Below are 14,160 nucleotides of genomic sequence, written 5' to 3' on the forward strand. Positions count from 1 at the left end.
TTACTTCCCAACTCATTCTAGAAGTCAGTATTACTCTGATGCCAAAGCCAGATGGAGACATTACAGGAAAAGAAAAGGATAGACCAGTATCCTTCATGATTTATGAGCATAGAGATAGATAGATAGATAGATAGATAGATAGATAGATAGATAGATAGATAGATATAGATAGATAGGTAGATATTAACAAATTATATTCATCATACAAAAATAATGTATCATGAGGATATAGGAACTTATGCCAGGAACACAAGATTAGTTTAACATTCAAAATTCAGTGTACTTTACCACATTAACAGACTTAAAAGACAAACATGATCATCTCAATAGGTGCAGAGAAGTAATCTGTCATTCCTGATAAATGCTCTCAGCAATTGAAATACAGAAGGGAAATTTCTTGACCTGATAAAGAGCATCTATTAAAAACCTGGAGCTGTGCTCACTTCAGCAGCACATATACTAAAAGTGGAATGATACAGAGATGATTGCATGGCTCCAGCACAAGGATGACACAAAAATTTGTGAACCATTCCATATTTTATTTTTTTAAAAGATTTTATTTATTTATTTGCCAGAGAGATAGAAAAAAGAGAGAGGGAGAGAGAATGTGTGTGCACAAGCAGGGGGAGGGGCAAAGGGAGAAGCAGGCTCCCCGCTGAGCAGGGAACCTGATGCAGGACTCAATCATGACCTGAGCCGAAGGCAGCTGTTTAACCGACTGAGCCACCCAGGCATCCCACATTCCATATTTTTAGTTCACAATAAATGTATTTAACATCAAACAAGCAAACAAACCTGGAGCTAACATCATACTGAATGGTAATCGACTGAATGCCTTCCCCCTAAAATCAGGAATAAGGCAAAGATGTCTGCCCTTACTAATTCTTTTAAGATTGTAACCATAGACAGTGTAACAAGGCAAGAAAAAGAAATAAAAGGCATCCAGATTTGAAAAGAAGAAACAAAACTATCTTTATTCACAAACAAAATTATTGTCTATATAGAAAAGGAGGAATTTGGAAACCCTAAGAAAAGAAAAGAAAAAGAAAAAAGGAAAGAAATACATGTCACAACTGGTAAAGCATTATAGCAAAGTCTTGGAATGATATTCATGCATTCAGCCTGGAGGAGGAAAGGTAAAGCGCTCTGGGAGAGAAATATAGAGGGAAGGGTAGACTCCACACACTAACAGTGCAGTTGAGAGGATGGAAATATTCAAGATTTTTTTTTTTTAACATTGTGAAGTATAGCTTATTGAAGACAATATAAATCCTTGACACATTCAAGGATTTTATAAAGGTACATCATCCAAGCAAAAAAAGAAAGGCCATTATAAACTCTTGGGGGAGGGGAATCAACTAAAAATCAATACTAACTAAACCAAACTAAAATTTGATGTGATTTTTAAGAGTTAATCGCAGGGGGGCCTGGGGTGGCTCTATTGGTCAAGTGTCCAACTCTTGATTTCGGCTTAGGTCATAATCTCAGGGTTGTGAGATCGAGCCCCGCACTGTGCTCCATGCTGGGCATGGAGCCTGCCTAAGATGCTCTCTCTCCCTCTCCCTCTGCCCCTCTAAACAAACAAACAAACAAAAAAGAGTTAATGGCAAATAAAAGAAAAAATAGAATCCATTTAGCCTTGCTACTAAAACTCTTCTCTATCAGTGACCTGATATTGAACCTTTACAGAAAACTAATCTGAGCCTCTACTTGGCCTGAGAAAGACATATATTTACACAATTAAGATAAAATAAAAGCTCTTTACTAGTTTCCAACTTTCAAAGACAACTTGTGAACAAAGCATGAGGTCTTGGTTGTGGTTCCAGAATGCAAATGTTAACAATCTCCATAACATAAAAGCAAAACTGTGGAAGAGAGGAGGAAAGGTACAAGAAAGCCTAGGAATGGTCATGTTTTCATTTCACAGGAGTGGGGAGTTGAAATACACACCTAAAGATGATGAAATAAGAAATAGGGGTAGTAGTGCATCATTTCAAGTCACAAAGATAACTCACAGCAGAACTAAAAATAACAATGTGATTTTCAAAATTGGAAGGAGGAAGTTTGGAAGGAGCATTTGTATACATGAGCAAAATCCTTATCTTGCATAGGAATGAGTCAATGGATACTGTCTGTCTGAGGTTGATAATAGAGAAATGGAAGAATAAGCATAATGTTTAGAGTAGTGACCATCAGAGACACAAAACTCAGAAATAATGGAAAGAAACAGCCTCTGGGATATGGGCCTGGGGACAAGAAGTGTCTTCAGGAGTCCCATTGCTTTTCATCACATCCTTCCAGCCTGAGTGAGTCGCTACCACATGCATGCATTAGTTTGAGGAAAATTAAAATCATTATGGAATCACCACTCAGACCACGTACTCTGGTAGCCATGGCTACCCAGGGGAATCTGAAGTATGACAACTACTAAAGACAGTGATATTGACATTTCCAAAAATATTTTATTCAGTATGCTTGGCCCAAGGCAGATCGAGAGAGTTGGCCACACAGCAACTTCACACACCCTCAGTATAGGGGATACTCCTGAAGGCCACGCAACTAACTTCCCCTCCCCGGTGTTGTGCATCTTGCCCCCATCACCACCAGACTTGGGTGCAGCCAGCCTCTCCCCCATCACACCGTCTCTTAGTCTCAGGGAGACTCAGCCCAGCTGGAGTCTAGGTCACTCCTCCCCCGTTCCCTCTGGAGTCCCTTCCCAGGCACATTCCTGATTGGCCTTTCATCACTTGGGGGGGTGGGGGACTCCTGGCAGTGGGAGTCAACAGTTGTCAGATTGTTACACTCCAGTCACTCCCCTTACCCAGGAAGTGGAGTTGTGCTCCTTTTTCACTTCTTCAGTCCTGCTGGTCTCCCCCACTTCCTGGCTGGGGGTGGCCAAAATTCTCGTTGCTCTACTTCTGGGCATCTCTGTGGTGTAATTATGCAGAGGACCTGGTCCCCCCAGGGAGGATGGGAGTGCTCACTCTGTCTTCTGTCCTTGGGTTCTCCTTCCATAATACACTGGAATGGGAAATGTCCCCTACGTCCCCCGCCATCTCTCTCCTTGTCCTCCTTCCTCCTCACCCACCATCCTGTATGTTCTCAGACCTCCCCTGCTTTGTCCCCCTAGGGCCCCCACCTTTCACCTGGTTCCCTTCCCACCCTCCAGCCCCCATCTGAGCAAGGGGTCTTCCCTTGAGCTCCAGGGGGTAGAATGCAATGTTTACATTCTCTTCTGTCTCTGTCCCCACCTCCACGCAGTGCTTTGAGGAACCCGAAAAGAATCTGCTGCTGTCAAACATATATATGTGGATGTGTACCCTAACTCTTCCTCCAACTGCAAGTGCTCCCTGAGGGCTTTGCTTGTTTCTCCATTGCTGTGGGCGATGCAGACTTGGTCAGTGGGCATCCTCCTCTCCCTGCCCTCTGCCTTCCTTTGTATCCTCAAGTCCAGGCAAGGGCCCCCTCCCCATCTTGCTCCCTGGCTCTAGCCGCAGGTCAGCCTCTGCACCAACAGCGGACACTCTCACAGCGTTCTTGACGGGACCACACTTGATTCGGGGCTCTCCCACTCCCGGCATCTGGGTGCTGTAGTGCTCCTCCCCCCACATCAAGCTGCATTTTCTTCGTAGTGGGAGACATTTGTTTCTTGGCAGGGAGATGGGGTTTCTATAAGCCATGTGGAGTTTTGTTGTTTTGTAAAAAAAAATCATACGAATGAACAAAAAGAACAAAACTCCAACTTAGTGCTTCTTAAACATCTGATATGAAACAGCGGTGAGGGGCGGAAGCTCCGTTGTTGTGTGGGACAAGAGTGGGGTTTGCTGGACTAACCCCAGAAGGGACATTAAAAGGCTCTCTATTTTTGTGTTTTGATGTAGTAGCTCTGGGCCTCTATCAGTTCTGTTGGAAAGTTAGGAAAAAACAGTCTCTCCCTTAAAACCAGATACTGCATCCAAATGGAGCCTTCCTGAATTAAAAACATTACCAAAACAATATTAAATGTTGGCATTTCCTGTCTATCAAATGTCACCCTTTTCTTCATCTTGTCGGTAAAGTAGTTTTTAAGAAGCTATTTTTGTTTTCAAAACCAGGAGCTTATTTGCTTTTTAAAACTAGTTTGCTTATTTAATAGATTCCCCTAATCCATCAAATGTAGACATAAATACAGAACTTGAAGAGGTTTTAAGCCCTGCTTTCAGTGGTACTTCTATCCACGAGAACTTAGTAAATCCACATGGCGTGTACTGAAACTCTTAAACCAGAAGAGTGACTTTTTTTTTTTTTTAAAAGATTTTATTTATTTGACAGAGAGAGACACAGCGAGAGAGGGAACACAAGCGGGGGGAGCGGGAGAGGGAGAAGCAGGCTTCCCGCGGAGAAGGGAGCCCAAAGTGGGGCCCGATCCCAGGACCCCAGGATCACGACCTGAGCCGAAGGCAGACGCTTAACGACTGAGCCACCCAGGCGCCCCCAGAAGAGTGACTTTTATGAATGACTGTGACTGCCAGTTTGAAGAACACTCTCTTCAGCGGCTTCTCTTTCCCAGAGGAGCTGACGGAGACCCAGAGTGTTAGTGCTAGCGGGAGCCATGGATGACATTGACTTTCGCCCTCCTGGCCTGGCTTACAAACCAGTAAACAAAAGAGGATTTTTTTTTCCTTCTCTCTCTCTCTTCTGCAGAATCCCAACCCAGGACTATTTGCTGTGAAGCACCCTCTGACCTACGCAGAAACCCTGATAGATTACCATCTGTGCCCTCACCCCAAGTACAAGTTCATCAGGGAGTCCCACAGGGGGTCCAGCATTCCTCTCACCCAAAAGCAATTTCTCCATCACACGGTAATGGCAGCGGCAGGTTCGCCGGCGGAGCTGGCACTGGGGCTGTGGGGAAGGGCAGGGGGACAAGGATGGAGGGGCACAGCTGGGGTTGAGGGAATCGTACCTTCTCATACCGCCGGCCTCGGCTCTGCCCTTGTCTTGTCCGTACCCCACCACGCAGGCTGCATGTGGCCCTTCTTTCAACCTTCTTACTCTCTTTTGCACTCGAAAGCTGTGCCTAATACTCCTTTTAGTCCCATTTCCACCATGGACAAAAATGATCACATGCCAGGCGAAACCCCATGATCTCACCTCCTCTTTGTTCGACTCCAACAAGTGTAATATCAGAATGGACGAGGTGCACAGTACGGGAGAGGTTCCAGAGAATTCCTTCTCCCCTGAGATAACCGACCTGACCTGAATGGCCAGAGTCATTTCTTGGAGGTGGCCCTCAGGCCCTGAAAACTCACTAAGTCCCTAACGGATCATTATCTCTGCCCTGCTTCTGCCGACCACGCCTCACACCACCTCCTCTTCCTGGGCTACCCACTTGCCTTTGTGATCTACATGTTCTTGTGCAGGGACCCATGTCCCTGGGATCCCTCCCTCTCCTTCTTTCCCCATTTCTACCCATCACCGGATCCCCCAGTCTGCCCCACACAGCAGGCGAATCTCGACTTCACCCCATGGGCCACCACTGTGCGGTGGGCCCTCCCTGAAAGCCTTCCCTCGGCACAAATCAGGTCTCATTGTTTTCCAATTTAAAAACCCTCAGTGGTTCCCGCGGCTCAAGGGAGAGGCTCCAAGCTCATCAGCTTGGCCCACAGGACCTTTGTGCCCCGCCTGCCTGTCCAGACTCACTTCCCACCAGTCCCTGTCTGGCCCCGCACTCAGCCCAGGTGGTGTCCCCTGACAGCGCCCTCCCTCGCATGTCTGTGCATTTGCAGGCACTTGGCTCTGCCAGGAATGCCATCTGATGTGCGAACGCCGCTTTGAATGTCGCTTTAGCGTCACATTCACAAAACAGATTGTAAGGCCCGATCTGTCCTCCATCACCAGGCCCAGTCTCTTGTGTGCCTGATGAATCAGGGGGAAGAAAATCTCTCCTTCGTCCCTACTTTAGTTCCCTATGGAATTGTTTGATGTCTTCTGCTAGAGAAGTTGTCTTTTAGCCTCAGAAAAATTCAGTCGAACTTAATGGAATTATACACTTTGGAGCTAAACTTTGAAGATTGCCAAAAAGCCAGTTGAATGAAATGGAAGTCCTTCCTAGACTTGACCTCGCCAAACAGTTCCCTTACATGTGGGACCCCGTACCTGGCTTTCACTGCAGGACATTATTCCTGGGATAATGCACTGGAAGAAGTTCCAGCCCCTGACTCTCTCATCCCTGCCCGAAACCTCGAAGACAGAGACAACACAGAGGTATGCCATAGCTCATCTATTCGTCTCCCAGAGGTATGTTTGCCCCACAGATTACAGAGGCTGTGACCCTCAAAGGTGACCGCCAATATTGTGTCAAATCCTACTTTTAGGATTTTAGGGAAGTTTGCTAGGTAGAGAAGTATGATGATGTATCACTGATTCACATATTTTGAATTGTCCTTTTTTTAAATTTTTATTTATTTGAGAGAGAGAGAGAGCACATGTGCGAGAGAGCACATGAGTGGGGGGGAGGGGTAGCAGGAGAGGGAGAAGCAGACTCCCCGCTGAGCAGGGAGCCTGATGTGGGGCTCGATCCCAGGACCCTGGGATCATGACCTGAGCCGAAGGCAGATGCTTAACCAACGGAGCCACCCAGGTGCCCCATATTTTGAATTATCTTGAGATATACTTCTTAAAAAAATTAGTATCACAAGTGGCTGATTGTCCATATTTCAATAACGTGGACAACCAATCCATATAATTCAGCTGAAATATTCATGGTCAATTTTTAACATTCTTGAATTGCCAAAATTAGCCTTCTGCGCCCTTCATATACAACTCCAGTGGAGCTACTTCTCTCTGTGCGGCAGCCTAGCGTTGTCTGCAAGGCCCCACGGCTACCATCCTACACAGACGGAGCTCAGCTGCAGAAACAGAACAGGCAGATGAGCATATTGTTGGACCAAAGAAAGAAGAAATCTAGAGTAAACACATTTTTGCTAGTTTGCTCATTTAGCACCTCTTCAAAGCCCTAAGATCTCAAACAAGGAGTCTGATGCCTTTTCTTTAGGACTCTGGCTGGTCAGAAATCCACTCCTAAGCCTCAGAATTTGCTTCTTTAGTCGGTTGTCCTTACAAACATCGTTAAATAGGTTATTGGCGAGTGGATGTGACTCATTTCCAAAACGATGGCCGTCAGCAGTCACCTTTCCTTCAAGTCCTTTGATCCAAAATGAGGCCCACCCCCAAGGAAACCTGAGCTCTGCCACTATATGGGATCAGTAGGTGAGCTCTATACCATCCCCCCGCTTCTCCTGGGTCCTCTGAGGCAGGAACTCAAGCCCTTCCCTCCCCAGAGTGCCCCCCTGGCCTGCGGGAGCTGTGTGACATCAGCCACACTCCTCCGCCTCTTCTCCCAGTCCTCTTGTCCATTAAAACAAAGGTATGGACATTTTCATTTTAGTAGGAGTAAGAAAGCTCACTGGATGTGCCGTGACCCTGTATACACTATCTACCCACCCTCCCCAGACATTTGAGGGGATCGCTGAAAGCCAGTTTGTGACTTTAGAACACTGAGTTGTACTTCTTCCTTCGTTGCCAGAGGAAAAGCTCCTCCTGAATTAAGCAACATTCAGCCTCCCTTCCCTAGGCGTTGCCACAGGCCCTCCCTTTCGGGCTATTTCCTTAGCCCTCCCAGCTGCTGTCCTCTGCCTGGACATTTAACAGGAGACAAGCAAAAAGCACCCCAACCTGGGGCTTGGGACCTGGTAGGAGCTCCAAAAAAATACGAGTTCCTTTTCTGTGGGTTCATCCATGCTTCATCCCTCCTGGAGCCATCTAGAAGAAGCTCAGCCTCTTTGCTCTTCACTTGAGTGTATTTCTAAAATCTGAAAGCTCCAGAATCAGGGGAGACAGTGGAACTGTAGAGAGAATGAACATCTTGGGGGGCCTTGGAGACCGCCCCTGTTCCTCATGAGCTGAGTCACCGGCTCCGTGTCCTTGGGCGAGTTACTTATTACTGAAGCCTGTTGAACAATACCTTTCTGGTCTGCAAAGCAGGGACAGTGATGGCGTCCCCACCGGGCTGTTGTGAGGATCAGAGGGACATGATGATGTGAGGCGTCTTGCACCATCCTTAATAACTACCTGCCCTTCTACCCCCCAACCCCCAGCCACTAAACCTTGGGGTGATTCTGCTGCCACCAGATGGCGATAGTCTGCCACCCGCCTGCCTTCGCTGTGGGGGTGAGGATGCTTCACCCCCCCCAACCCATCCCCCCCACCCCCGTACTTGGTAAACCAGGCGTAGCTGGCTGTGGGGTACAGTCCGGAGACTGAATAAACAAAATGACAAAAGGATAAATGGCGAAAAGTGGCCACCAGCTGTCAGCATGTAACATGCACAGGTCTCAAGAATTAAGGGGGGACAAATCCTATTTTTTTTTTTCCAAAGCAATGTCCTTGGAAAAATCTCCTGAGGCTGTTCTTTCAAAAAGCTGGCAGCATGCAGTTACCTTCGGCTTGAATTAACCATGAATTAAACATGAATTCTACATGAATTAAAGAAAACTCTCCAGCTGTGAGTTGTTACTTTCCACTTCTGTGCCTGAGTGCTCTGTTGGGCCAATTCGTTTCAAAATAAACCGTAATTGCATAACAGATGATAAAATCAAGAGAGGATTCTACATTTCCATATCATGGACTTCCAGGATGTAAGATTCTAGACCCTGTTTTTATTTTTAAAAGCAGTTACAAAATAATAATGGTAATTTTTCTTAAGTTCCTACAAATCCATTAATGATGGATACTTCCTCTTTGCAGTCATTTTGTTTGAATAAATTACCTATTACTTATGAGATGTTTCCTTTGCCCCTGAGAATTATGTGTTTGTTGTCAAACCATGCGATATAGCTATTTACTATTTATTTATTCCAAGTCATTTTTGTATTCCTAATAATCGAAACAGCTCACTTGGCTTCTTTACTCTTTAATAAATTCAATGAGAACTTGAGTCTCTCTAGGACTTCCATAAAAATCTTGCAAATCAGCAGCGACAGAAGAAGAAATTATCTAATCCAGTAGCACCCCGACTTTCAGATTTTATAGACGGGCAAAATGTCCAGAAGAATTTATTTTATTTTATGTAAATTCAGTTAATTAACATATAGTGTTATCCAGAAGAATTTTGGGAACCGTTTTAGGACCTTCAGGGTTTTGCTTTGCCAAGAAAAGCATTAAAACAAAGGAAAGCAAAACAAAGTGCCCAATAACCATCTACCGTCTCCATCATTTCAATTTCAGAAGAACAAATTAACACACACACGCAAAAGTAAGAGGAACATGGTCTCAGAATTTAAAACTTGGATAAGTTTGGTCTCGTGAAGAATGCTTGGTTGCTGCCTGGCTGTCTTCCCAGACCAGCCTGCTCTCTGGGGAGTGGTCCGGGCTCTCCACCTCTCAGTACCCCTGCTTGGCAGGAATCCCCCCCTGACCACCGCGCTCTAAAGTGACAGTGGGCTTGTCAGGTAGGACCTGCGTGCTTTGTCAGGAAGTCAATAAATAGGACTAGTCCCAGAGTGGTGGCACCCAGGTCCCCTTTAGTGAGGAATGGTATTAAAACCAAAACCTGGGTGCTAGGAGGACACATTGCTACTGGGTGGATTATTTCTTGGCCTCCTCAGCAGACAAGCCAGACTCACACACACACACACACATTTCAGAAATGATGAATTCACACCAATGCTTATAATTCCGGCCCACATCCATAAAGCTATTGCCTACTTGACCCCATTCCGTATTTGTATGTTCCTTCTGCCACTGTGAGTTCCCTGGCTCCTAACACATTTACTCATTACTCAGTTTCACAGAATATCCAAAGTAGTTTCACAATTGCTTTACCTATAACCGTGTTAATAAACAAGCATGATAAATAGAGTTCAGGCTCATTTACACTGCCCCCCGTACCCACATCCCACCCAAACTATGACTAGATAGTCAAATACTGTATTTGTAAGTTTCTTGGATTAGTGCTTTCTTTTCCTTTTTCTTTCTTTCCTTCCTCTCTCCCTTCCTTTCCTTCTTTCTTTTTCCTTCTATGATTATGGAATCCATGTGAAATATTATTTGCTTCAATTTGCTTTCAATTTGGGGTTTTTACCTCTCCTCTGTTATTGATTTAATCTTTTTTTTTTTTTGAATAGGTAGAACAATAACATGCTTTCTTTTTTTCAAGAATTTATTTATTTTTTTGAGAGAGAGCAAGCGAGAGAGATCCCGAGCTGGGGGGAGGGGCAGAGGGAAAAGGGACAAGCAGACTCACCACTGAGCAGCGAGCCAGACGTGGGACTCGATCCCAGGACCCTGGGATCATGACCTGAGCCGAAGGCCGGTGCTTAACCAACTCAGCCACCCAGGCGCCCCATCAAAGACATATGTGCACATTGCCAAGGAGGCTTCAATTAACCCCCCTATTTTTCCACATCTGCCTCCTGCCTTACCCTCAGCTCACAATCTTTCTAGGATCTGGGGGGAGGTCGGTTTCCTTCCTGTGTGATCTACACTCTGTCACTGTGTACTCTTTTTCATGAGACAACACTCTTCCCAGCTTCCAAAATTTATTCCAGAAAACTGTTGAAAACTTTTATCCATGTCTGTTTTTTCTCCTCTTCTTCCTTGTTGTGTGTTCAATTTTTATTCCTTTAAAAGGTTTATAAGTAGGGGCGCCTGGGTGGCTCAGTTGGTTTAGTGTCCGACTCTTGATTTTGACTCAAGTCATGATCTCAGGGTCATGAGATGGAGCTCTGCTCTGAGCATGGAGCTTGCTTAAGATTCTCTCTCTTGCTCTCCCTCTGCCCCTCCCGGCTCATGCTCTCCCTCTCTCTAAAAAATTAAAAATAAATAAATAAAAATTTAAAAAAAATAAAAGTTTTTAAGTAGTTGAGACAAAAAAAAGCAAATGCTTGTTCTACCATCTTTTTTTTAAATTTTATTTTATTATGTTATGTTAATCACCATATATTACATCATTAGTTTTTGATACAGTGTTCCATGATTCATTGTTTGCGTATAACACCCAGTGTTCCATGCAGAACATGCCCTCTTTAACACCCATCACCAGGCTAACCCATCCCCCCCTCCCCTCTAGAACCCTCAGTTTGTTTCTCAGAGTCCATAGTCTCTCATGGTTCGTCTTTGTTCTACCATCTTGAAACAGAAGTCTGCTGCCAATTTCTAAACTAATAATATTTTTTCTCCCTATTTTAATTCTTTTAATGTGCTCGATTCCCAGGAATTTTTATATAAAGCTCTAAATATATAATACCAAATAATATATCAGGGGGTGGGGAGGAAGGTTTGAATTTGAATAGAACAACTAAGAAAGACTGTAAAGATGGGGGGGAAATACTAAGAAAAGTGAACTATCCAAATACTGCCTTGTGCCCCCCAAGAAATAACATCAGACACTACCAGCTTGAAAGTTCTGAAAATGGCTTATTTGGCCACATCCTCTAGGATTTGACTGGTACCTGTCACAACGCCTGCCTTTGTCCGTAGGGAAACAGGAGTGGGTTTTCAGGAGTGAGGGACAGAAGAGTAACGGCCTCCCCAGTGGGGAAGTATGAGGGCTTTAGCAAATTGGGTAAAGATCCCAAGACTGCGAATGTGAACCTTTATCCTCGGCTGCCTGTGTGATTCTTCCACAGCTGTGATTCCTTCAACTTAGTCATGCTTCCTAAAAATGTCCCTGCCCTTCTCGACGCCCTGCCAGAAGAAGACAGATTGGAAACAGCTGAACGGTACTTTTTCACCTTTGGTTTCTAATGCGGTCTGTTCTACAAAAATGCCCTAGGCGCTGCGAGAGATTTCAGAAGAGCACACGGTGCCCGGGTCTGTAAACCAAATGAGTTAAGGCTAACACCCTCCCAGAGCCCTAACTAGGGGATAGCAGGCCAAATTCGTGGTGGGGAGTAGATGGTCTCTGTGGCCTCGCATTCGCTGATGGGTAGGTGCTCGGGGAGCTCGAGGGAGGGGAGAGCAGAGGTGGTGCTCAGGGGGCTTGGGTTAGTACTTGAAAGAGGGTGGGATTTGGAGAGGCATAAAAACTCTAGGCCCCAAACCAAGGTGCTTACGTTTCATTTTACTGGTGAGCATCCAACAGCCTTGAGTCTCCTGTCACTGTGCACATTTCAACATTTTTCCATATAAATAATCAATTAGTGAAATCCTAAATATCTGAGCTGTCTATCCAGTTCTAAGACTTGCCCACACGCAGTAACACTTGGCAATACCTGAGCATTTGAAGCTCCGAACCACCCCCCTCTCCCAGGAAGGTTGGAGCGCCTTCTATTGAAACCACTGCCTGAGGACACCAGTGAGGATGCTGGAGGCAGGGAGGAATGGTACCCGGCTGCGTGAGGTTCGGAGGAACAGGTCCTGTCTGGCGGGGCCATGCGGAGATGCCCAGCAGCCCAAGGCCTAGCTGACCCCTCCCCCACTCAGCACTGATGTGGGGACCATCGTGACCCAGTTTCCCCATCTTCGAAATGAGAATAATAGAACCTATTTCCTGCGAGCTGTCAGTTACAGGAGATAATGCTGATGCTGATGACGAGGGTGGTAATTGTAACAAACATTTACCAAGGCACTACTTGCGTGTCGGGCACAGGGCTTTGCATGCAGTCTCATTTACCCCCCGTGATGAGGTCTTGCTCTTATCCGCACCTTAGAGACAGGAAACTACTTGCGGGAAATTGATGCTTGCAAAGCACCAGCATGCATGCGGCTGCTTAACAATCATTAGTTTTCAATCGCTGGGGACTGGAACAGCTTTTGCGGCTCCCAAGGGTAAGGCTTTCTTTACAGTCCAAGATACGGTCAGCATTGGTAAATACACGATGTGCACTTGAAAAGAATATAAATTCTATAACCCCACTTTAAAAATTGCTTTTTACTCTCTGGTTATTGTGATTCCTGCCACTGTTTGTGGAAAGCAGTTTATCAGCCTTATGCTTCTCTTAGCATAGGCTCAACAAAATGGGCAGAACTAACATTGAAAGCCGCAAGAATTGCATAATTCTTAAACGATCACAATAGTTCTCATTTTATTTTGGGAAGGAAAACCCATTCCAGCTAAGCCTCTTCTTCCTTTTCAGTGAGCTCTGCGAACAGAATATAGAAGTTATACTGACTCCAGAAATGATTGAAGCAGAATTCCCTATGTTGGACCACACGGACACCAAAAAGGAGAAGTAAGTGGATGCTTTAATGCCTTAGGAAGAGGCAGCCTTCTGATAGAATTTGTCCTACATGAAGTACAGAATTGTCCTGTCGTCCAAATCTAAATATCTCAGGCTTAAAAAAGAGAGAGGTGTGTATCTATCTTATTTTATGCACAATTACGTTCTCTCAAGTGTGGTTGGCAGGCAAACATTTAAAAACTGAACCCAGTTTTTCCATTTGCTTATCATCTAATTTCAGAGGTGTGTTTGTTTGTTATTGATAACTGAATGAGTTTCGTCCGGTATCAGGAACCCAGGCTCTGGAGCCAGAGGAGACCTGTGGCCGAGTCTCAGCCCCACCATTTAAGACATGTGAGGTCTCCAGCCAAGTTGCTTACACCTCAGTAACTGAGCCGCAGTGTCCTCATGTATGCCATGCAGAAAATACAGTGTCCCTCACAGGCCGTGTGAGGGGTAAATGAGACACCAGCGCAAGGACATCGAGCCAGTTGCTTGATGTGAACTGGGTGCTCAGCAAACGTGAATGCTTCCCTTCGCCTCTCCCCTCAGGGGCCAAAGAGCTAAGCAAACACATTGTCATCATCCCTCAAAAAATTGGTTTCCTTTTTTCTTTAAATTTTATTTATTTATTTGAGAGCGGGAGAGAGAGCATGAGCGGGGTGAGGGGCAGAGGGAGAAGCAGGCTCTCTGCTGAGCAGGGAGGCCGACGCGGGGCTCGATCCTAGGACCCTGGGATCATGACCTGAGCCGAAGGCAGACCCACTTTCAATAGACATATCATGGCATTTTTAATTCACCCATTTTTCAGTTCAGATTATTTTATGTACATTTTTTTCACATGTCAAAATTATCAACATAATTATCATTTTCTTGGCTGGGGAGTATTCCAACAGGTTGATATCCCCTAGATGGTTTTGGAAAGTTCATTGGTTCCGAAATTCTCTTCAGCTCGTAT

The 14,160-nt window shown here is 45.3% G+C and overlaps 1 protein-coding gene and 1 non-coding gene across 2 annotated transcripts in view; both read left to right on the forward strand.

Annotated features, from left to right (window-relative positions):
• The window catches only part of CFAP221 (cilia and flagella associated protein 221), an 81,517-nt gene that overhangs the window by 65,177 nt on the left and 2,180 nt on the right, over positions 1-14,160 (forward strand). The window contains exons 20-23 of the mRNA XM_081815489.1: positions 4,684-4,842; positions 6,155-6,246; positions 11,670-11,762; positions 13,119-13,214. Of these exons, the coding sequence (XP_081671615.1) occupies positions 4,684-4,842; positions 6,155-6,246; positions 11,670-11,762; positions 13,119-13,214 (440 nt within the window). The remainder of the gene's footprint in view (positions 1-4,683; positions 4,843-6,154; positions 6,247-11,669; positions 11,763-13,118; positions 13,215-14,160) is intronic.
• Positions 436-541, forward strand: LOC115941566 (U6 spliceosomal RNA). Its single transcript, XR_004076293.1, has one exon. It is a non-coding gene; the product is annotated as a U6 spliceosomal RNA (small nuclear RNA).

The sequence above is a fragment of the Leptonychotes weddellii genome, chromosome 3, assembly GCF_054177405.1.
Source record: "Leptonychotes weddellii isolate Sample4059 chromosome 3, ASM5417740v2, whole genome shotgun sequence".
In the NCBI taxonomy this organism is placed as follows: domain Eukaryota; kingdom Metazoa; phylum Chordata; class Mammalia; order Carnivora; family Phocidae; genus Leptonychotes; species Leptonychotes weddellii.